Genomic DNA, 26257 nt, shown 5'->3' on the forward strand with positions numbered 1-26257 from the left:
ACACGATTATTGAACTCACAGCCTTGTGCTAGAAAAGGTCATTTTTCTATGTAAATGCCAGTGCTCTATGACATTAATAAAGGGAAATCAGGAAACCAAAGATAGTGTCAACTATAGATATTTAAAAAACAATATTCAGTAGGCAAATGTATTTTTAATAAAAAATAATAAAATAGAAATAATACAAGATTCCTTTTTATTTCAGCTTATTTGTTTCTCTGAGCTCCCTAGGGTTATGTTCATGCTAAAAATAGTCACATATCTCTGTCCAGTTAGAAATCATCTCTTCTTGTCTTAATGAAGACAGTGTTAATATGGCTGCCATTGGATGCTGGAGTATGATCTCTATGTCTTCTTTCTTATTTATATAAAACCTCTAAGTTTTTTAACTGAGAAGTACTCCAACATCTTAGTTCATTAACATTCATCAATCTTTTGGATGAAGCGTAAATATTAGATTAGATTCCTTTATTTCCAAACTGGGAGGAACTACACATCCTAAAGGTTTTTGTGGTCAACAAATCAATCTCCTTTCCAATGGCTGTTATAGATCTGTCAATATATAGAGAGATGGGCAGATGGAATGAAGTGAGTGAGTATTTATTAAGTGCTTAATTTGTACCAGCACTATACTAAGCATTGGGAATATAATATGCACAAAAAGCAAGATGACTTTTGCCCTCAAGGGGCTTATATTCTAAATGAAGAAAACGACACTCAATGCCAATTTAAATGGCTTCAATTTCTTTTTCTTCTCTAATTGCTACTGCTAGTGTTTTTAGTACAATGTTAAATAATAGAGGTGATAATGGGCATCCTTGTTTCACTCCTGCTCTTATTGGGAAGGCTTTTAGTTTATCCCCATTGCAGATGATGTTTGCTAATGATTTTAGATATATACTGTTTTTTATTTTTAGGAAAGGCCCTTCTATTCCTATACATTCTAGTGTTTTCAATAGGAATGGGTGTTGTATTTTATCAAAAGCTTTTTCTGCATCTATTGAGATAAACATGGGATTTTTATCAGTTTTCTTGTTAATATGGTCAATTATGTGGATAGTTTTCCTAATATTGAACCATCCTTGCATTCCTGGTATGAATCCTACCTGGTCGTAGTGAATAACCCTTGTGATGACTTGTTGGAGTCTTTTTACTAGTATCCTACTTAGATTTTTGCATCTATATTCATTAAGGAGATTGGTCTATAGTTTTTTTCCTCTGTTTTTGACCTGCCTGGCTTTGGTATCATTACAATATTTGTGTCATAAATAAAATTTGGTAGACCTCCTTCTTGGCTTATTCTGTCAAATGGTTTGTATAATATTGGGATTAGTTGTTCTTTGGATGTTTGATAGAATTCATTTGTGAATCCATCTGGACCTGGGGATTTTTTCTTAGGGTGTTCTTTGATGGCTTGTTCAATTTCTTTTTCTGATATGGGGTTGTTTAGGTAATCTTTTTCTTCCTCTGTTAGTCTAGGCAATTTATATTTTTGTAAGTATTCATCCATATCACCATATTTGTTGCCATATAATTGGGCATAATAGTTTTTAATGTTTGCCTTAATTTCCTCTTCATTAGATGTGAGGTCTCCCTTTTCATCTTGGATACAGTCAATTTGGTTTTTTTCTTTCCATTTTTTAATTTGACTGATGAGTACTTTGTCTATTTTATTTGTTTTTTCAAAGTACCAGCTTCTAGTCTTATTTATTAAATCATTAGTTCTTTGACTTTCAACTTTATTGATTTCTCCTTTGATTTTTAGGATCTCTAATTTAGTCTTCATGTGAGGGTTTTTAATTTGTTCACTTTCTAGTTTTTTAATTTGCATGCCCAATTCATTAACCTCTGATCTCCCTAATTTGCTAATATATGAACTCAAGGATATAAATTTCCCCCTGAGTACTGCTTTGACTGCATCCCATAGATTTTGAAAGGATGTTTCATCATTGTCATTTTCTTCAATGAAGTTATAAATTGTTTCTATGATTTGTTCTTTAACTATCTGGTTTTGGAGAATCATATTGTTTAATTTCCAACTAATTTTTTATTTGCCTTTCCATGTACCCTTACTAATTATTATTTTCATTGGTAAGAAGTTTGCATTCATTGTTTCTTCTCTTTTGTACTTGTTTTCAATGTTTTTATGCCCTAATACATGGTCAATTTTTGTGAATGTACCATGTGCTGCTGAAAAGGTGTATTCCTTTTTGTCCCTATTTATTTTTCTCCACACATCTACTAACTCTAATTTTTCTAAAATTTCATTCACTTCTCTTACCTCTTTCTTATTTGTTTTTTTGGTTTGATTTATCTAGTTCAGATAGAGGGAGGTTCAGGTCTCCCACTAGTATAGTTTTTCTATCTTTTTCATCCTTGAACTTCATTAGTTTCTCCTTTAGATATTTGGATGCTATGCCATTTGGTGTATACATGCTGAGTACTACTATTTCCTCATTGTCTATACTGCCTTTTATCAGAATGTAATTACCTTCCCTATCTCTTTTAGCTATATTTATTTTTACTTTGGCTTTGTCAGATATCATGATTATGACTCCTGCCTTCTTTTTATCAGTTGATGCCCAATAGATTTGGCTCCATCCTCTTACACTCACCCTATGTATATCTACCTTCCTCATGTGTATTTCTTGTAGACAGCATTTGGTAGGGTTTTGGATACTAATCCAATCTTCTTTTCGCTTGTGTTTTATGGGTGAGTTCATTCCATTCACATTCAGAGTTATGATTACTAGCTGTGTATTTCCCAGCATTTTGATTTCTACTCCTGGTCCTGACTTTTCTTCTTTCACTATTTCCTTCTACACAAATGTTTGTTTTAATCAATCCCCCTAGTTCCCACCCTTATTTTACATCCCTTTCTACCCCCTCCCTTCTTATTCTCCCCCTTATTTGCCTTGTAGTCTTTCTAAAACTACCCCCACCCTCTCCCTCCTTTGTACTACTTCCCTCCCCACCAGTCCATTTGTTACTCTTCTACTCCCCTATAAGGTGCAAATATATTCTCTGCCCCAATGGATTGGATTGTTCTTCCCCCTTTGGGTCATTTTCAATATCTTCTTACAAAACACACACACACAGTAATTGTTAACAAAGTTTTGAGTTTAATTAGTATGCTTAGCAAAAACATTACTTTAAAACCAGATTTTGTTTTGAAATGCTTAATTCATTTATTAAAACATTCTCCTATCAACTTTATTTATACTATTAATTTGCTTGATAATTCTTTACTTACAGAAAGTATAAATACAATGAAAATAAACTTGGGCCAAGATCATTTAAATTCTAACAACTTTCCCACCTGCAATATCTGGATAATAAGATTTTCCTATGTATTCATTTGTTAAATTTTTCATTTTTTAAATCTTGACTAGTTTCATAAGATAACATTTAATTTGGAGTTCTTTGTTTTTAAATGAAAAATTATTTTTTTCTTAAATATCCCACTAGTTCCCAGTTTAAGGAGACAAAGAATCCTTTGGACAAAAACATCTAATCAAACAAATGAAATTCCCGTATTATTCTTACTCAAAAATATATATCTTATTCTGCATCGATTATCTTTCTTTCAAGAATATTTCATCAATGATCACAGTCTGGTGAACTGTATGTACATATATTTTTTTCTTTCAAAATGTTATCAATTTTGAACCTTAGAAGTTTTAGGAAGTAAGGGACTATGTATACTTTATTGTAGAAAAGTAACGTCTACTTTTCTTTAATCTTAACATGCCTTATTTTCATAAAGATTATTTTGTTAAATAATAATAAATAAATAAGAAATTGCCTAGTCTTTCTGATAAAGGCTTCATTTCTTAAATATATAGAGATCCAAGTCAAATCTATAGGAACACAAAGCAGTTCTTAGTTGGCAAATGATCAAAGGCTAAGAATAGTAATTCTCAGATAACAAAAGTAAAGTTATATTTAATTGTATTTAAAAGATGCTCCAAATCTTTATGGATTAGAGAAATGCAAATTTGAACAACTCTGAGCTACCAGGTCAAACCCATCAGATAGTATGACATGAAAGAAATGTAAATGATAAATTTTGGAGATGTGGAAAAATCAGAAAACTAATACACTGTTAGTGGAGCTGGGAACTGATATAACCATTCTGGAGAGTGATGCCCAAAGGACCATAAAATTGTCCATACCCTTTCACCCAGAAATACCACTACTAGCTCTATATTCCAATTAGATGAAAGATATTGGGAATGAGCCTACCTATACAAAAAAAAAATTAGCACATTTTTTTCTGGTGGCAAAGAATTAGGAACTGAAGGGAAATCCATCCATCGGGGGAATGGCTAGACAAGTTATAGTATATGCATTTAATGAAATACTAATGTGCCATATGATATGACAAACAAGACGATCACACACACAAAAAAAAAACCCAACAACAGAAAAGACTTATTTGAAGTGATGGAAAGTGAAGTCAGTAGCACAAGGAGAGCATTGTATACAGTAACAACAATAATGAATGACAATCAACTATGAATGTCAACTATGATACACAAGGCAAGGATCCATGACGACTCCAGGAGACTCATGAAAAATAAAGGATATCCATTTACCTTGGAATGAATAGACAGAGTCCAAATGCAAAGTGAAACATGCCATTCTGTACTTTATTTCCTTCATGAATTTTTGTCTGAATGTAAGCAATACATCTTCTTTCACAACATGATGATATGGAAATGGGTATTATGTGATAATATATGTACCACCTATCTCATATTACCTTCTTTTTTAGGAGGGGGAGAGGTAGGAGGAAGAGAAAACATATGGATTGCAAAATATCAGAAAATTAATATTAAGAAATTATTTTAACATATTACCTGGAAAAAACAAAATAAATAAATAAATAAAAATGTAAGATATTGATTGTTTCTCTATATTTTGGTGTTTATTTGGTTTTGTTTCTAGTGCTAGTGAGCATCCCCACACTCTTACCTTTTGTTACAAAATAATTTTTTATGGTAAAATAAGTTAGAGTCTGTGTAGTGATATAGGAATCTATACTATCTATCTATATCTATATATATATGATGCTAATTGATACTTCTAAAGTTTAAACCCTGTAACCAACTAGTCTATTAATGCCTCATTTAGTGCAACTACACCCAGTGGTCTTTAATAAATGGGAGTACTTGTAACAGGCATCAGCAATGAAGTTAACCAGGAAAATGCTCATATAGTTCAGAAAAACAACAATCTGTGTACTTAAAGTTGTTAAATCTGTGGTTTTAAGATAAAGTGTTTGTTGTTATTACTTAGCTTCATCCATTTCAATGTCATGGTTTCTCTAGTAAGTAGCATATTTCAAAGACTAGTGAGTAGAAGGAGCCTATAAAAGTCTAAGAAAATAAGTGACATTAAAATATATGTGATGGTGCTGAATGCCATAAAATATTTTATTGACACTTCTGGGAAAAAAACCTGAAAATTCACTTGTAAGTGAGCTACGGATGAGTAATATGGTCATTTCTAATACAGCAGTAAAAAGTTTATAGCACTCTACTAACACATGCACTCAGTACCCTCTTTAAGGGCACCAGAGAAGGTACATTTTATTTGAAAAACTCTGTTGGTTCTGCTTCTTTGTTCCTTTCAAAATATAAACCTTATTTGCTCTATTTTTGTTATTACAAGACAATCTATCTTACTATATAGATTGGCTTGTGCACTATGCACCATCAATTATTAAGTTCAGAATTCTCATGAAATATAATATGTGGAACATCTTATATCAGCATAAATACAAGTCACAGACATTCATTTTCTTGTCTCTGGTGCCCATATACAGGATAAATTTTATTCTGTGCATTAGATATTTTAAAAATACAATGTATCCTTGTTGCTCTAGAATATTTATTTATAAGGGCAAATAATTCTTTGTTTACATAGATTGTGGAGAAATTAGAATGTAGGGCTCCAAAATCCATTATTAATGTTGTAACAACTCACCGAACTGTTCATTTGTCTTTTACTAAGGTGTGTACTTGGCAGGTAAGAGCTGTCAAGCCATTTATATTCTCTATCTGCTAGATTTTTTTAAAAAGCTTATAATATGAAGAGTGTATAAGAGGGCATAGTTTGAGAAGAAAATACACAAGATTTGTCTTCTTTTCCTAAAGGAATCTCACAAAATCTAATGCTTATCTCTATGCATAAGTACCTGGAAAGGTGATAAATGCATGAAGTATTGCTTTGGAGAAATCTGTTGCTATTCACTGGAATATTCTAGGATTGAAATCTGTGTCTATACTTTTTTCTACTAAGTTGTGTGACAATATCTATCAGCACAAGGTATAATTTGAAAAATTAAGAATCTTTTCACAGTTTGGATCAAAAACCCTTCCCTGGTATTTCAAAGAGCGTTGCCTCTTTTTTTGGGGGGAGGGTACCACGTTTTGAAGCCAGCCTTTTATTCTTTGTTTTGTTTTAAGACACTCGGAATGATGGTAATGAAACATCTTTCTTATTTCTGCATTTATTACATTACTTATTATTATTTATTGAGGATGGCATTTCAAATGATAATAGTTACCATTTCACTGTAGTATCAAGCAACTTTATGGTTTCCCGTGTGAGGTAAAAGGGTGAGTGAGCTAGTTCAAATATAATTCAAAGTCAGTACTGATTAAATCATAAACCAAAAACAATGTGTCTGTCCTTTACAGTTCCTAGCACAAGTAGGAGACTCAAACTATAAAGACTGAAGCAGTCATTCATGGTCATTTCAAAGTGTCCTCTGTTCTCAGTGATTCTTTACTAAGGACTGCTGCATTCCTTTCTCCCCAGGTTTTGGGAGACCGATGGGCCAACATATGTAGATGGACAGAAGATCGTTGGGTTCTTCTACAAGATATCCTTCTCAAATGGCAAAGATTTACCAAAGAACAGGTGAGTCATAGTAGGAAAGTATATGTTGAAATGAGCAAGTACATTTTGCACTTCACTGGTTGGTTTGTAAATATTCTTACCAAATATTTGTATTTTATTTTTTATTTCTCTCAGTGCCTGTTTGATGCGTGGCTATCTGAAAAAGAAGCTGCAGTAAACAATATTCATACCACCGGCTTTAAGGACCAGAATGAAATGCTATCTAGTCTTCGGAAGCTGGCTGTATGTATCTCTGATTTTTAATCTTTTATTTTAAAAATTCCATTTTTAATAGTTATTTCTCCCCTTTCTCTCATCTTAAATAAGATGTCCTCAGTTCCAAATTTTCACATTGTTTTGTTTGATAAAAGTTTTCTTTTTTAATATTCAATGTCACTTCTTTTATATATTATGGAGGAAGCAAGTACAGTGAAATCTTCAAGTTTTTTTTTCAATTTAATTCAATTTAACCAACATTTATTTTTTTATTTAATTAATTTATTTAGAATTTTGACCTGGTTACATGATTCATGAGCTTTCCTACCCCTCTTCCCTCCTGCCTCCTAGTTAACCAACATTTATTAAGAAAAGAAGTTAAGAATACAGAGACCAAAATGATCCTTGATCTTAAATAACTTACACATTCCTGTGAATGAATGCTATATGTACATACAGCATACATGTACAAACATATAGTACAGGTATCCCTCCCATGTCTCAAGTTTCCCCATAATTGTTTCAAATTCATCTCAGTCAGTATAAGAAATTTAAAAAGAATTTTGGGGGAGTTTTGGAGAAACCAAAGACAACCCAGAAAAAAGGTTTAGAAACTCAGAAATACAAAAAGTTTATGGATAGTATTTTAATACCATAAATATCTACAATTACATTTTTAAAGTTAACATACCTTAAAGTTTGTGAAAAAAATTAAAAAACAAGCAAATGATGCATAAAGGCTAAAAATGTAGAGATATCCTAAAACGTTTAATAACACATAAATGGAGATAAAGTACTATAAATATCCCATAAAAGAACAAGAAAATGCTACGACTTCTCTGGTATGAAGAGAAGGCCAAAAAATTTTATGTGGATTCCCCCCATCCCCCACAATGGGGAAGGGATACCTCTATAACATACATTTTTTTTTCATTTATTTCAGTCATATCTGACTTTTTGTGACTACATTTGGAGTTTTCTAGTCAAAGATACTAGAGTGCTTTGCCATTTCCTTCTGCAGTTCATTTTACATGTGAGGGAACTGAGGCAAATTAAGTTAAATGACTTATCCAGGGTCACAAAGCTCTTGATTCTAGTCCCAGAGTTCTATGTAATGTGCCACCTTGCAGTTCTTTCATAGTCCACAGTAATAGGAATATGTATTTATATATACACATATGTTAATATATACATGTGGAACATATAACACACATAAGTATTATGTATGTACATATATGTAAACACACATTGTATATATTTGTGTATAAAATCTGGAGTACATGTATATAAGTAAATAATGAAAATATATAATAATCTAAAGTAATTTCAAGTGGGAGAAAGTATGATCAATTAGGGAAATGAAGAAATGTTTCACATTGGAGAAGTTGTGCTTTGAAGGAAATTAAGGATTTAAAAGGACAAGTATGGAAATTGTGAATCCTAAATGTGAGGAACCTCATAAAATGGCAGAAAATTTTGGGCTAAATTATATTACTGGTGTAAGAGGGAGGTCAAAAACCTGTTAGTTGAGCTTTAATTTGGGAAGAAATGAGGCATTCACAAATACTTAACTTCCCTGCAAGCATTCCTATATGGAATCATTTCTCTGTCCACCGAGTTGGAGGATCCTAGACTCCATGTGGGTGGAACACTTATTCCCTTGGCAAGATAGATGGTTGCAAACAGCTTCATAAGGCACTAGGAACAATCAAGACCCTGGGACATCTTTGTTGATTTTTAAGGAAAAGTAATCACTACCGGGGTTGGGGGGTGGGGGGGGACCCAGTGTATACCTGTAACGTTTGAGATATATGCTGTACAGTTGGCAAACAATTCAACCTCTCACTGCCTTCTGGAATACTAAAACTAAAACTTGAGAGAGCCAGTTCCAATCTGCTTCGGTAGAGGGAGTTTTCTTGAGAATTTTTGTTTTTGTTTTTTTATGTATAAAAAAAGAAATCCCAGGTCCATTCCTTTCCCCAAAACAATAGTTATGTATACTTATTTACAGTGAAATCTCACTTGTACTTCATAAACAAGTATTTTTTTTTGTGTGTCACCTCTGTGCCCAACATTGTGCTATGTATACTCTTGAGAAAATAAGAAAAGTTCACAAAGTAACCCTTAATCTGATCATATCCAACTTTATGCCAATGTTTAGATAATCAAGGGCATATTAAAGTAGAAAATCCAGTACTTGTTCCCCAGGAACTTTTGGTATAGTTCAGAAGATAACAATAAATCAATTAGAGAACAAAAAAAAAAGTATGAAGCAATGAGAAGATGACTTGCAATTAGAATCCATAAAATAGATGAGTCCAGGATACCTGAGGAAAGCTACATCAAATAAGTGAAATTTGATCTAGATATTAAAGCATGATTTGGGTGGGCAGAGAAGAAGGGATGATTTTCTAAGCTCAAATTTAGGAAGACAATAATTTAGTCATACTATTTGCCATTCTTTTCATTTAAAGTTTTAAATCTTTTCTTCCTCTGAGAATTTCTACAATCTTTCAAATAAAGACAATATACTACAAAAATTAGGAATTTCTTAGCATCATCCATCCTCCTCACCATCATTACTTAATCATACACTAATATATACATATACATCAGATCACAGACTTCAGAAATCAAGTACACTTTTAACTTTTTTTATCTAGAAATCTTATGTGAATGGCATGTTATATATTTCAGATGAAAACATAATGTGGCTATATTAAGCAAGTAACTATCAGAGTTTTAGATCATTCCTTAACTTGTTAATTATGTAAATTAACTTATTTTTCTTTTTAAAAATTTAGTTTATAATATGTAGAAATTCTATAACAATGAGGGATTTGATTTCTAGTGATTTTTGTTATGTTCTAAGTCATTACCAATTTGTGATACCAAATTGTGAATGTAGTTTTTCATAGCACAAGTGCCTCATTACTACTAATGAATAAATCATTTAAGTACTTACTTTAGTACTTACCATGTGCAGAGATGAGTGAAATAGTCCCTGCTCCTAAGGACCTCATATTCTAATAGAAGCGGAAAAAATATATGGAAAGTGTCAGCTCCACTCAGCTGGAATGGCTCCATGATCCTTAGGGTTCGAAGAGAAAGCAGATGTAAATGCCTCTTCTTTTATGACATTTCCAGTAAAAAAATTAAATCCGTTCCTGATGTTGAACCTCTTGACATTGGACTGGAAGTATTGCTATTCCTACAGCTCTTAGGTTCAGATTCCGGGCTGTCTCCATCAAGGACTTTAAGGATATAGTGGTCAAGATGATGATGATGACCTGCCTGGCTCATACTGCTTCGGGTCTCTCTTTCAAGGTGCAGCAGCTACGTTGGCTTGCCTGTCCGGTGAATAGGAGTCAATAGGCAATTGTTGGTGATGACTGGTCCGTTGTTCACCAGAGTTGCCTCCCCAAAAAGAGGGCTTAGAATCTTAGAATTGCTTCCAACCAAGAGCTTCTACTTTTATCTTCCAGTTAGTTGCAATAGATCAACACCTACTTATTGCTAGAGATAATGAAAGATTTTTAGCCCCTTCTTGGCCATCATTTCTCTGCTTAATGGCAGCTACAGGTAGTTCTGGTGACCTTGAGAATGTTGTTACTCCCAACACTCATGGCCTTAGGTCCAGGGCTTTCTCCATTAGGGTCTAAAGAGAGATGATTATCAAGATATCCAGAAGAATGAGGAAATCAGAACTTACTTTTAGCAACTTGTCCAAAGCAACTAAAACATATTTGGAAAGTTAGGATCAGAACTATGAAAAATTCTAAAGTACATTACTTTTAGGTATTCCTTATCTTTAATATTTATATTATTAAATGAACTTTTACACACCCCCATTTTGAATTTAGAGAGAGTATAATTTCTGAAACCCTCTTTAGATTCAAGTCCTCTACTTTTTTTTAACTGTATCATCAAAGCCTTTAAAGTGTTTTAGGAAATAGTTGAGCAGATAAATTGAATCTCATTTAGAAAAATCAGCATATTTTTCCATATTCAGATCATGAAAAATAGTCATTTGAGAACTTAGAATGATCATAATCATGTGTCAAATGTAAAAGAATCAATGGAATGATCAGGAGTCAGTAAGAACTGGGTTCAATTCTTGCCTTAGATACTAGCCAGGTGATTGACCCTATGCAAAAACTTGTTGCCTCAGTTTCCTTATTTGTGAAATGAGGGGATTGGAATCTGTGACCTCTTAAGTCCTTAAGGGATTTAAATCCATGATGCTGTGATGACTTTCTACCCCACCATTAAGCAAATATCCACAATAATAATAATAATAATTAGTACTTATATATCACTATAGTGTTTATAAAGTATTTTATAATTCTTATTTCACTTATCCTCATGTCAATTTAGGGAGACAAGTGCTATTATTACATATTATCTATCACATGTATTCATTTATATAGGAGGAAATTAAGGCAGTGAGAAGCTAAGTGACTTGCCTAGGGTCATACAGTAAATCTTTGAGGCTGAGTTATTATTATTATTATTATTATTATTATTAGCTAATATTTACATAGCAACCACTATATGCCAACAGTGGTAAGCATTTTAAAAATATCATCTCATATAATCCACACAACCAACCTGGGAGATAGGTATCCCACCTTTACAATTGAGGAAACTGAGGCAAACAGATTTACACAGCTAGGAAATGTGTGAAGATGGATGTGAATTCAAATCTTCTTAATTTGATGTCCAATGTTGCATACTCTATGATACCTACTGTCTCAATGATAAAATCAGGTTTCATAACAAATTTAGGTTCATTTCTAACACTGTTTTGTGATTATTACAGTATTACACAAATTAGCAACTGACCTAATTTATTTGTCTTCTCCTTAACATAGATGATAGTTTTTCTTTACAAATTGCTCATTTACTTCAGTGCAAGTAATTTGTTTTCATGAATAAGCAATTTAGTGATTTGAAGTAATGAGAGGTGATCCAATTTCCCAAGACCAGGGAACAATAGATCTTGGAGAACTTTTAGATCAGTTTTTCCAACCTCTCATCTTACAAATGATAAAACTGAAATGAAAAGAGGTTAAATTGCCCAAGGCCAAATAAGTAATGAGACACAATCAGGATTGGATTCTAGAATACATTCTAGACTCCAAATTCAGTCTTTCTTTGGCACTAGGCTGATCAAATTAACAAATGGATTGAGTATTAATTTTAGATAATTATGCAAAGCTAAAATGAATGCAATAAAATGTATATGCACATACAATTTGAAAAGATGTAGAATATAGATGAACAACAATTCTCTTTTCACAATATAATGCATAGACTAAAGGAGTAGAAAGAAGGAAAATTTCCAATTGTGATTAATGGGGTAGTGTAGATATAACATTAAATCTTCCTCCTTCTAGCAAGAGAAGTTCTTGTTATAGAGGTTTATCTTACGAAATGATCCCCAAGAACCCAACTGTGTTCTTTTATCTTTTCTACTACACCAGCTTATGTATCATATTTTTACACTTTAAATTTCAGACCTGCTAGTTTTCTCACCTGTGTGCCATGTTTCCTCCTTTATAGTTCAGGACCCAGATACCCAAGAATGTTTTTCTCTGATCCATGCCAACTGTGATTGTAAGAATATCCCAACTCCTTTCTCATGCACGTTAGCTAGACCTTTCCCTCCAGATACAGCAGATGTTACAAGACTGCCTGAGTCAGCCCACCTACCCTGCTTACCAGATGCTATTCCACCTGGAGATGAGTGAGGCTGCAAGTGCTGTTGTATTCTTGTTAAATATTCTTTCTATACTATGGCTTAATAAGCCCCATTTTACTAATGATTGAATAGCCTACAAATGCTCTCTTTCCTTCCATCACTGAGCCTAAACTAAGAGGGTGTCAGCTTAAGTAGAGTCTATCCCTAATGTAAGCTACTCAAAAAACCAGAATTTTACTTGTTCTTGCCCACTAGTAGAATAATCTGGAAATAAGGATTATGGTTACTAATTAAGGATTATTGTAAGTCTCTTGGAGTTGGAGAGAACATTAAAGGTTATGTAAAATACCTCTAGAATTTTAGAATGTATTTTTTCATATGTTTTATGGCAAAGCTGAAATTAACAGAAGATTTCAAATTTTATTGAGTTGAAATCTGTAACCAAGTAACTTCCTTCCACTGGTTCCAACCTATTGAATCAAGGAGAACAAGCTTTTCTACATGATACCATCTCAACATTTTGGAAACAGAAATAACATTTCCACTACAACTTATATTCTATTGGTTAAATATCCCTAATTTTTTTTTATTTTCACATAAAATAGTATAGGGTCATCCAGTTATTCAGATATATGAAAAATAAATCAAGTAAAAGCTTTTTGTAAATCTAATGATAGTATAGATATATCAGCTCTTAGCATTATTTTGACATCTAGCCTAGAGTGTAGACTGTCCTGGTCCCAAAACTGAAGATATTATAAATTGGTTAGGACAGGATATAGTACATTAGAATTAATATCTCATTCTCCTCTGAAATTCAATAGTGAAATTCTATTGATGCACCATAAGATTGCTTTAACATGTATAACTACCACTTCCTGCTGCTGATTCATCTAACCTTTGGGTTATCAGATCTCAGTCACCATACTTATCTATAGTCTAATAATAACAATTATGATTTTGGTAACAATTGGCATAAATAGCATTTTAAAGTTTGCAGAGTTCTTTTCCTATATTTTTCATTTATCTCTCATAAATACACTCTATTATAATCTTCATTTTATTGATAAAAAATGGAAGAGATCTTCAATGATTTGCCTATGGTCATATATCTTAGGGTCAAAGTGTGATTTGAGACCACGTTTTCTACCTCCCAGTCTAACACTATTTTTACTGTAGAGTACCTTGAAAAAGAAACTGTAAAGAGGGAAAGACTATGATCCAAGAGAATAACCAGAATCTTGTGCAGGGTGTGAGACAATGTATGTTAATTCTAACATATCGGGATCAGAAGAGTTACAAGTCTTTCTTAGCTAACCCAAGAATGAGAAAGACCTAGGATATCAACAGTTATCTCTGGCACATACTGACTAAATGATTCTTAGAAAACCACTTATCCTTTCAGTGCTCCAAGGGAACTTTCAAATATTAGATTTCTTTACCCAGAATTTTTTTTTTACCATTCAAATCTACATCCAGGCCAGGATATTGTGGAATATACATCCCATAAGAGGAATGCTTCACAAGGTATCCACTGACTGGAAGTTTTCAAGAAAAGATGTTGTACTCCTTTGGAATTTTGTAAATGGAATTATATAAGTGGATTGCACAAGATGGCCTTCAAGGACCCCTTCCAAATCTGTTATTATGTGGATATGAATATATAGAAGTTAATTGTAATGCAAAATAATATATAAGTACATAAGAGAGTCAGAAAATGCTATGCATTCTGTTCTGAGAGAACAAATTAATAAATAAAAAACATTTATTAAATGCTTATTATGTACAAAGAATAATGCTAAGTACTGAGGATACAAAAAGAAAATGAATGCCTCACAAAAAAATCTGGGGGACAGAATACACAAAGGAAGTATAGACTTCAAATAAAATGGAAAGATCCCAAGGAAAATGGTAAGGAATCCCTCTTTTTTGTAAACCCTTAAAATAAATAATATTTTAGAATAGATACTCTATTGGTTGGAAGGCAAATGGGTGATAATGGTAAGCGATAGGAATTTATTGACTTGCCAATAATCACAGAGGTAGGACATGTCTGAGGCCATATTGGAATCCACAAACTTCCGTGTCCATGTCTGGCTCGCAATCCACTGAACTTCCTCACTGCCCCAGTGTATCTCCACTAATAAAAGGATATCCATCTTTGCTATTTTACCATGTTGACACTGAATCAAATGACTTCAATGACAAGAACTTTCTTTTCTGAGCCTTTGAGAACTGTGGCTTCTAAGGAAGACCTGCAGCCTTTGCCAATCAATGACATTTAGTCAGTATTGGAGGTGGTGGTAGTGGTTTGGGCTCATGTGGCATATGCTGCTTTTTGTCTTTCCCTTAGGCTATCTAACTGCTTTATCTAGGCAGGCTTATGTGCCCCATAGGTGGCAGTTGTTGGAAGTCCTTCTCTAGAGAAGTTGCTTCTCTCAATGAGGGCTGAATTAGAAATAGAGTCACAGGATAACTCACTGGAAGGGATAGGGATGAATTATTGTAAGAGGTAGAATTTGACTTAAGCTTTTAAAGATGGTAGGGATTCAAACAGTTTCTGTTTGTGTGGGAATGAATATGAATGTATCATTGTGGGATTTTTTAGTTATAGGTAAATGTCTGGCTCAGGAATAGATTTGGTGAGAAATACCAAGTAGGTATGGAAGATAGAAAGTAATTTAGATTGGTTGAAATAAATGTTAGGGGTACCTAAGTGAGGTCATTATTCCAATTTTCAAAGCTGTTAGGTACCTACCCCTAACATTTATTTATTTATTTAAATAGGGAAAATTAGCAGGAATTACACTACTGAATGCAAGTCTTAGATTTGGCACATATTTTCTTTGTACTTTACCTCACACTAGGACCTTCCAGAAATATAATATTTCAACCAACTTACTAAAAAAATAAGAGGGTTTTTTTTTTAGATAAAGGGAATGGTTTCTTGTATTTCCTTCTGAAATGTCACTTCATCATCTCATTTGTCTTAGGTTTCTTTCTTTTTTAAGAAACAACATTCACCATTTTTATTAAATCCTTCCCAGTTTAGAGAACATTCTTGCCTTTGAAAATTGAATCTTGAGAACAAGAAATTAGTTGTTCTGTCTACTCTACATCAACTCATCACCTTTCATTTACCTCATGCAGTGTCTTGTGTGTCTAATCATATATAAAAAGTCCCTCTTCCCTGCCCTTAAATTTAATTATAAACTTGAGCTCATTCTGAGTTTTAATCTTTATAGTCTCCCAGAAGTATAAAACTTTTTGTAAGGGTTCAGGTGTCTGTGATTGCTTTCACTTTCTGTACATGTACTTTTTAAAAAAATAAGTTTGTTGAGCAATTTTTTTCAGATAGTTTTGTCATTATTCATCATTGTAATTGTGATTGTAGAGCTCTAAATAATGAAACTCCTCTAACAATGTAGATTATCATGTAAATCCTTAATGACTTTCAGAGAGTCACATGGCTGGTTCTTATAACAGACAAATCTTGAACTCAGATTTTTAAGATTGAAATTGATTCTTTATCCACTCTGTTGTACTAATCAGGAAATCATCCCTAATAACTAACACTAAAATGCCACCAAAAATTTAACCTCATTCCATTACTCATACATGGTTAAAATATTTCATTTAATAAGTTACTGCACTCTAGAAAATCTGTGGCTATTTCAAAATTTATTATTGAACTCTGAAGGCTTAAAACCATGCTATTTCAATACTTATGCATTATATGATTTTATTTATATATGTTTTTTTTCTGTACCAGGAAAGAGCAAAATCTTGCTGAAATAAAATTTAAATATTTCCTGCAGAAAACCAAATTTTAAAAAATGCTGCCTACCCCTTTGGCAATGAAATTCTGCATTATTAGCTAGGCTAAGGAAGAATACCATTCATCATTGGACCCACACTCAGAGACTTTTTATCTCAAACTAAATTGTAAGATGCAAGCTCTTAGTGACTCTAGGCAGTGACTCTGAAAACTATGGTCCCTTCCTCTCTCCTGAGCATCTAAGCAAAACCTTAATCAAGTTTCAATCATAGTTATGATATTGAAAGTATAAAGTAAGAAGTACTATTACATATTTGAAACTTATGTTACATATAATCTAATACTGACATTTTATATTAGTAAAATCCATCTCATAATCCTTACCATGATTTCTAATCTACCTGTCTCATTTTTATCTCTATCTCTATATATGCACACACATATATATATGCACATATGCACACACACATATATATATATATATAATTTTTATCAGATAACTCAATTTGAGAGGTATAATTTGAACTGCCTTCAAAATGATAAAGCTTTGTAGTGATCATCCAAACAATATGGTACTAGCTAAGAGATAGATGGGTGGATCAATGGAATAGACTAGGGGTAAATGGCCTCAGCAAGCTAGTGTTTGATAAACCCAAAGATCCCAGCTTTTGGGACAAGAACTCACTTTAGACAAAACTACTGGGAGCACTGGAAAACACTATGGGGAAAATTAGGTTTAGATCAACATCTCACACTCTATACCCAAATAAATTCAAAATGGGTAAATGACTTAAATATAAAGAATGAAATCATAAATAAATTAGGAGAACATAGAATAGTGTACTTGTCAGATCTATGGGAAAGGAAGGAATTTAAGACTGAGCATGAGATATAAAGCATTACAAGATATAAAATGAATAATTTTGATTATATTAAATTTAAAAGATTTTCTACAAACAAAACCAGTGCAACTGAAATTAGAAGGGTAGGGAAAAACTGAGAAATAAATATAATAAAATTCATTGACAAAGGTCTACTTTTCCAATTATTTAAGGAACTAAGTCAAATTTATAAGCAATCAAACCATTCCCCAATTGACAAATGGTCAAGGGCTATGAATAGGCAATTTTCAGGTGAAGAAATCAAAACTATCAATAATGACATAACAATGTGTTTTAATCTCTCCCCATTAGAGAAATGCAAACCGAAACAACACCGAGGTACCACCTCATACATAGCAGATTGACCAACATGACAGTAAAGGAAACTAATAAATGTTGGAGGGGATGTGGCAAAATTGGAATACTAATTTATTAATGGTGGATTTCTGAATTAATCTAACCATTCTGGAAGGCAATTTGGAATTATGCCTAAAGGTCTTTAAAATATTGCATGTCCTTTGATCCAACTACTGGGTTTGTACCCCAAAGAGATAAAAAGTTTGTACAAAATATTTATAGCTACTCTTCTTACGTTAGAAAAAATTGAAAAATAAGGGGATGTCCATCGATTGGGGAATGGCTGAACAAATTGTAGTATCTGATGGTGATGGAATACTATTGTGCTATAAGGAATGATAAACTAGAGGATTTCTATGTGAACTGGAAAAATTTCCAGGAATTGATGCAGAGTGAAAGGAGTAGAACCAGGAGGACTTTGTACACAGAGACAGATACACTGTGAAATGAGCAAATTTAATAGACTTTGCTACTAATAATAGCAATGCAGTGATCAAGAACAATTCCATGGAACTTATGAGAAAGAATGTTATCCACATTTAGAGAAAGAACTATGGGAGTAGAAATGCAAAAGAAAAACATATTATTTATCACTTCATCATATGAGTATATGGTTTGGGGTTGTGGTTTTTAAAAGAGTACTCTACTACAAATATGAATAATATGGAAATAGGTTTTGAGTAATAAGACATGCATAAACCAATGGAATTGCTTATCAGCTCAGAGAGGAGGGGGGAAGAGAAAATGAATCATGCATCACAGAAAAATAGTTTAAAAATAAATATATAAACAAATGTGGAAAAAATAATAGTTTTGAAATGATTACCTAATTAAATTAGAGTACATTTTTATCATGAAGTTCAAAAAAGAATGGTGAGAGTCTGAGTCTGGAAGCATTTTGAGATCTTTAGCCACCTAATATGCATACTTATCTTGATAACAGAAGAGACAGGTGAAAAGTCACAAGGGGTGCCTTATGATTAGGATAAACTTGGGAGATAAGATATATAGTTCATTATAATCAGGATAAGAACAAAAGCAGAAAATGGGAAAAAAGGCAACTTTCTTTGATAAAGTCTTCATTTTTCAAATTACAGTGAACTGAGTCAAATATATTAAAATACAAGTCCTTCCCCAGTTGATAAATACTCAAAAGATATGAACAGGAGACTTTCAGAAGAAGCAATCAAGCTTATCTATAGTTATATGACAAAATAGTCTAAATCACCATTGATTATATGGAAATGCAAATTAAAACAATCGAGTACTAATTCATATCAATCAGATTAGCAAATATGAGAGAAAATGAAAATTATAAATGTTGGAAACAATGTGGGAAAATTGGGATCTTGATGCACTGTTAGTAGACTTGTGAACTGATCCAACCATTCTGGAGATCAGTTTCAAACTATGCCCCAAGGGCTATAAAATCATGCATACCCTTTGACCACCAATCCACTATTGGATTTGAATCCCAAAGAAATAAAAGAAAAAGGAAAAAGGCCAATATGTATAAAATATTTATAGTAGATCTTTGTGTGGTGGCAAAGAATTGGAAGTCAAGGGAATGCTCATCAATTGAGAAATGGGTGGAAAATTTTTGGCAGAATTATAAAGAGTGTGATGGACTATTCTGCTATGAGAAATGACCAACAGTATGCTTTTAGAAAAACTTGATAAAAGTGGAGTAAGTAGTATCAGAATGGTGTGTACTGTAATAGCAATATTGTATGATAATAAACAATTTCCATAATACTATGATGCCTACTCCAAGATAACCAGGGATTTACTAGCGCAAGTTCAAACCATATCACAAGAACTAATTGTTAAATTTTTCTTGTGAATTTGAATACTTAAAAATTAACAAAAGCTACACATCAGGATGTGATTTTTTTTTTTTTGGTCTTCTCTCCATATAGAATTCCTGCCTGTATAGTAAGATATGGTGACTTTCATGGTCTTCTGACATCTACTAAATTTGGGGAGCTCTGATTCCTTATACGTGGGGCTTTTTATACCCTTGGTAACCAGAAAGGGATGCCTATATAGCCAGAAGTTACCAGGAAAAGGGAGGGGTTAAGCCAAACTTGAGCTTTTGCTATACTCTAGGTCACCTAAGTCCTGGCTTTGTCACCTAACCCAAGTGGATTAGAAGGCAGAAGGGAAGGATCCTGAGAGATGATGATCCTCTCATCTATAGAAATGGAGAGATGAAGCTGTCCTTGTTCTTACTTTTCTGTTTGGAGAGAGGGTAGGTGGATGGAAAATGAAGAAAAGTAGGGAGGTATTTAGGTGTGTAGATAGATCATACATAGAGCATTTATAAAGGATTTCCTAAATGTTAAATCTCAGAAAGCAAGACAGTCCTCAAGGAGCTTCGTCCAATAGGAGAAACAATGCTAAAAAGGGAACTTTAAAGAAGAGGGAGACTTATAGGCATGCTATGGTGTAGAGAGAGTATCTAAGAAGTGAAATAGAGGCTTTATTCCAGGTAAAGTAAGTCTAAAAGTCATCTATCAAAACCAGAGTGAATTCTAGGTGTAGCTCTTATGAAGTCAGACCTCTATATGAATATTCACAGGGACTTAGAGCTCAACTATATATATATTTTGAGCTCAGAGGTTTCAAGTCTCTAGTATCATGCTACTAGATTTGAGTAGGGATTGCTGTACGAGGATATCTACAACATTGAATATAATTTTTGAACAGATTGTAATTTTAAGTTGGAAGTAAACTCATCAAATTTAAACTAGTAACAAATATGAATCAGTGATTAAGAAGGAAACTTTTTTTGTTTGAAATTTTACTTGTATATTATTTTATCCTTAGTTCTATGTAGTGTGACAAGAGACTTGATTTGTATAGACAGTGACAGAATTTATACAAAATCTGCATTATATACATTTTAACAAAGCAATATAACAGGGAGCAGAATTAGATATATATTTGAGGGATTTTTGTTTAGTTATAGGACCTTGGCCAAGTCTCTTGACTTCTTGTTCCTCAATTTCCTTGTAATGATAACCTTTAAAAAATTAAACATTTTACTATCTAAAGAATCTTCAGGATCTGGCATTCTGTAATTCTTTGATATGACAGATAGATTGATCAATAAACAACCTGATTGCTTGGCTAAACAATATGTAGTCATCAACAATATGTAGTTACAGTTAGCCTGGACAGAAGACAGAGAACTAGACTTCTGAGTTAGAAGGGACCATAGAGAAGGGACAACAGCTAGTCCAGCTCCCTTATTTTATAGATGAGGAAATAGGTCCATTGAAACAAAGTGAGCTTTTAATGTAGGAACTGGTAATAAGTAACAGGGAGGATTTTAAGTTGGGTCTATAAGCTTTAAACCTAGTCTTATTTCTATTCCAATCTATTCAAACATGTCTGTAGCATTATCATATCTATATCATTAAAAGGAAAATAAAAGTTGCAGTTGAATGAAAGGATGAATCATAGGTTCTATTTGGAAAGGGAAATAGAAGAGATGAAAAAGATGATTTTATTAGATAGCCTAAGGCAAAAAGAAATATCATTTCATGGGACACTAGATTGTCTTGTTTTTTAGTTTAGTGCTTTTATATATATGTGCAAAAAAGACCACCATGAAAATAGTTTAAGCACATGGAGAAGATCTATTGAAGAGGATGAGAAAAATTAAAGGAATTCTACAAAAAAGCCCAGTATACACTAAATGAAATGAAAAAACTAGATTTTTATATTAAATTACTTCAGTGAAAAAGTAGTCAGAAGCAGGGATCAACAAATACATAGAGAGATAGATCTGAATGAAAATGTGGTTCAGACATAAATATAAGAGAGGCCAGAAGTTTACAGACTGTAATGAATAAAAATGTTTTTTTAATTTAATTTAAATAAGTATTTCCTGGAATATTTGATGACAAAAATGAAAATGGAGGAAGCAATTAGCATCAATAATGATTAGAATATTTTCCTAAAGAAGCTTAACTATAAAATATAAATCATTTTCCGTAAAAAGTAGACTGAATTTATCTAAATTCTTCCACAGTCAGTGAACACTTGATCTCTTTGCTAATCAAAAAAAATATGATGAATACACGCAACTCCAATTTAGAATATAAAATTAATTATAAGAATTTAAAGAGAAGGATAGTAGAAGATAGTAAGCAAAATAATTTCATAAAAAAGAAGAGTCAGTGGATTGTTTGAAAAAAAGGTTAAAAATGTGGAGAAAATCCAATTAAACAAAATAAACTCCTGAGAATTAAGAATGACAAACAAGAAAGAGAAAAAATGGAAGTGGTCTATATTTATTTATTTGAATGTGGAAAAGGCATTGAATAAAAAAATAGAAAAAAATATGTTAGACTAAGCAAAATATGCACAAAAGAGTTTTGTTTTGGAAGTAAAATAGATTTGAAGGAACTATCTGACCAATAGTTAAGGTTTCTGAAATAGAGGAACTTTTTAAAAATCTTGAACTTCCTTTTTATATAAAAAGTAATCGAATTAAAAAAACCCATGACATGTATTTACAGTCTCATGTTTTATATATTTATGAAAACAAACTACATATACCTCAATGACAACTAAAAAGACTAATTTAATTAGATCAAAGTGCCCGTGTCAAGGAATAAGGTGTAAGAATACTGAAAAGTGAGTTAGGAGCTTATTATGAAGGATTTGAAAGTCAAACTGAAGATTCTGATACTGGAGGCACTAGAGTTTATTAGTGAATGTGTGTGTGTGTATGAGTTTGTGATATAAATTGACCTTTGCTTTACAAAAATCTTGATTAAATTCTAAGAAGGGATTAGAACAGATGTTCCTAAATTCTTTAGCAGTGCACATCATTGCAATCACATAGCAGAATAAATTATATAGGAGCTAAAAGTTCTAACTGTTGGTTGATTAATTATTTTCTTTTGATTGGTAAAGTATAATACTCCCTTAAACATTCTTCACCAAGTCTCCCATGTATATATCAAACTCATACAGGATTACCTCAAATATATAACAATAGAATGAACTTTGACAGCCCTCTGATCACTTACAAATAAAGAGAGAACTGTATACTTACCAAAATATTTATCACTGCAATAAAAGATGAACAGAATATGAATGGATAAAAAAAAGTGTTCCCTGTAGATGATGAGTCCGTCTTGATATTTATGGTTAAGATTAAAATGAATATAAAGCCTGTCCATCAGGGAGTTGATAATGGAGCTCAAGAGACAGATTTAGAACTGGATATACAGCCTTGAAAGTCATCTACCTAGAAAGAGTAATTGCCAGGAAGGGAGCTAATAACAGTACCACAAGACAGGGAAGAAAAAAAGATTAGGAGAAGACCCAAGACATGGCCTTGGAAGATTGCCATCATTAGGGGACTGAGCATATAGGCATAACTAGGAAGATTAAAAGTGATCATACAAATAAAAATCAGTTTTATGAAATGGAAGAGAGAATGTTTAGAAGTAGAGGATGGTCAGCAGTGTCAAAAGCTACAAAAAAGTCAAAATAAGATAATGACTAAGAAATGACAACTAGATTTGTTATAGAAGCTCATTGATAATGCTGAAGAGAACAACTTCGGTAAAGGGGTAGGATTAGACACTAGAGTGAAAGAAGTTGAGAAGAGGAGTGGAGTGTAAGTAAGAAAAGGAAAATGTTTAGAAGACTTGAAATTTGGATTTATAAGAGAGAAGAGACACTGGGTAATAACTTGAGGGACTATCAAGTTTTTAATGGCCAAGGGAGACTTTTATATGTTTGTAGATGATATGTAATGAACTGGAAAAGATTGGAGATGAGTAAAGTTGGTATGGTTAAAGGAACAAACTCCTAGATGGATAGGAAAGGATAGGATGAAAGGTATGAGTAGAATTGTTTGCCTTGTCAAGGAGAAGGACCATCTTTTCCTCAGAGACTAAAGCTAAGGAACATAGAATAAGGATGATGTTGTGTTGTGGTAGAGAATAAGGGTAGAAGAGGAAGCTGACAGTAGATGATCTCTCTTTTCTCACTGGGAACTCAAAAATTTTCTACCAGTGATATTTCAATAATTTCTGACTATAGCCCAAGTTTAAATTGTCACCTTGCCTGTGAACAAAGTGGAAATATGTTTTGTATAAGTCTTGCCACTTGATTGTTTAAGCTAATTAACAGAACTTGACAGCTGGTCCAGAATTTGAGGTAAAATTTCCCTGCTGACTAAGGCAGTGAATAAGAATTTAATGTTCATTAAAATATGTCAAAATGCAAGACCCAAAACAGTTACCATCTGTCACCATCTCCTATCATACATATAGCTATATACAGTATGTTAATCCTTGTTTTTTTTAACCTCTGACCAACATAATTTAATTTGAAATAATATTACTTTCCTTACACCTCAGCACACATACTTCTGAATGGGGGTGGAGGAGGGAAGGAAAGATTCTTATTTATTTTTTCTACTTAAGCTTTGGAGGATGCTAGAATGAAAGTAGACATTTCCGTGTCCAATGCTGTCCAAATAGATTTTATTGACTAATAATGATTTTTTCTTTTGGTTGTATAATGACCAGATAAGGAATTGTATAGTTGATAAAGGGTTTTCTTCATGAGGACTCTAGAGAGAAATCCAATAGTGTAATAGCCTTGCTTGGAAGAATCTTTGAATTGCTAGCATGTAAGGTTAATTCTATATGAGCTAGTCATCTCTCAGGGTCAAGGTTTCACTTACATCATGGTATTGTGGGATTAGTCATTTGAATGAATGAATGAATGAATGAATGAATGAATGAATGAATGAATGAATGAATTCCCAAGTAGACCAATAGAGCAAACTGTATGCCTAATATATTTCCATCTAAGTGCTTGGGATATCTGTTGTATTCTTGTGGAATTTACTTTGAGAACATAAACTTTTCCATGTTCTTTTTCCTTATAACAATAATAATATTAATATCATTCACTTCTAATAATACTGTTAATGATTGCTATTGATGTAGCACTTTACATATTCTAAAATATTTTAATACATGATCTAATTGAGCTTCATAACAACATATGAACTATATTATCCCCCGTCTTTTTTTTATAAATGAGAGAAAACTACACTTTAAAAAGGTTATGTGTGATTTGTTCTCAAGTCTAGGAGATATATTCTACTTGAGATCTTCTGACTCTTTTTATTATATTACATCCAATAAAATGGATCATCACTAAAATGAAGATAGAATGCTTAGTTCATGCTGTTTTTGTATTAATCACATGAAATAATATATGTGTAAATATTTTGTAAATAATAAGATGCTGTTCTAAGCTTTATTATAACTTTAATATAATACAACTTAAAGTTAGGTACACAAGCACATCTTTATGTAAATATCTATAATGAACTAAATTAGCATCTAGGCAGCTCAGTGGCACAGTGGATAGAGTGATGCTCCTGAAGTCAGGAAGACTCATCTGCCTGAGTTCAAATCTGGTCTCAGATACTCTGTGACCCTGGGCAAATCATTAAACCTTGTTTGCCTCTGGTCTTTACTTGTAAAAAAAAAATCAGCTGGAGAAGAAAATGGCAAACCATTTCAGTCTCTTACCAACAAAATCAAATCAGGACCCAAAGAATCAGAGACAACTAAAAAGGACTGAATAACACAATAATTAAAGTCTAAATTAATTATCTATACTAAATCTGAAATGCTCATATGTGTTTTTGTGTGTACAATTAGGTGCTTAGTTGTATAACATATGTGTATATATGAACATCTCATAGCATTTGTTTTTTAATGTTGGGGGATCCAATTAGTTAAAAGGTTAAATAAGAAAAACTGCTTAGATACTGCTACTTGGCACCCAAATTAACAATGTGATAATTTCCCCTAAGCATAATTCTAATATATGATGACATTTCCCCTCTTTTGAAGTATTTTAGTTAATTAAATATGCAATTTAAATAATTTGTATTACCTTCTAACCTTACACAGTTGGTCATTCTTAACCACTTAAACATGTATAAAATCAAATATGGAAGACACAATTTTTATTACTAGTTTGGGCATGCTTTTAACATTTATGAAAGGGCAAAATTTGAGATCAGTAAAAGAATAAGTCAATATACAAATATCAAACTATTCCTTCCTCTCCTAATTTCATATACAGCCAGTATTTTCATTTGGATTTAAGGAAGTCTAATTGTAGAGATATAATATGTGAATTCTCTGGGGTTTGCAGAGAGAAATAGGAGAATAGTTTAAATATTTCTTAAAACATTTAAGAAAAAAATCAAGAACAAGAGAAATAAATTTTGCAACTTGAAGGAGATATATCAAGGAAAAAGAATGTATTACAAAGTGAGGACAGTTCTAAAAAAGTAGATTCTAAATAAAGGTTACAATTCAGCAAGTAACAGCAAACATTTAAGTTTCTATA

At 32.5% G+C, this 26257-nt stretch overlaps 1 protein-coding gene across 10 annotated transcripts in view; it reads left to right on the forward strand.

Moving 5' to 3' along the window:
- The window catches only part of DMD (dystrophin), a 2399796-nt gene that overhangs the window by 788230 nt on the left and 1585309 nt on the right, over nt 1–26257 (forward strand). For all 10 annotated transcript variants that reach the window (XM_007493357.3, XM_056797113.1, XM_056797116.1 and 7 more), the window contains 2 exons: nt 6829–6930; nt 7045–7152. In XM_007493357.3, the coding sequence (XP_007493419.2) occupies nt 6829–6930; nt 7045–7152 (210 nt within the window). The remainder of the gene's footprint in view (nt 1–6828; nt 6931–7044; nt 7153–26257) is intronic.

This window comes from Monodelphis domestica, chromosome 4 (assembly GCF_027887165.1).
Source record: "Monodelphis domestica isolate mMonDom1 chromosome 4, mMonDom1.pri, whole genome shotgun sequence".
NCBI lineage: Eukaryota > Metazoa > Chordata > Mammalia > Didelphimorphia > Didelphidae > Monodelphis > Monodelphis domestica.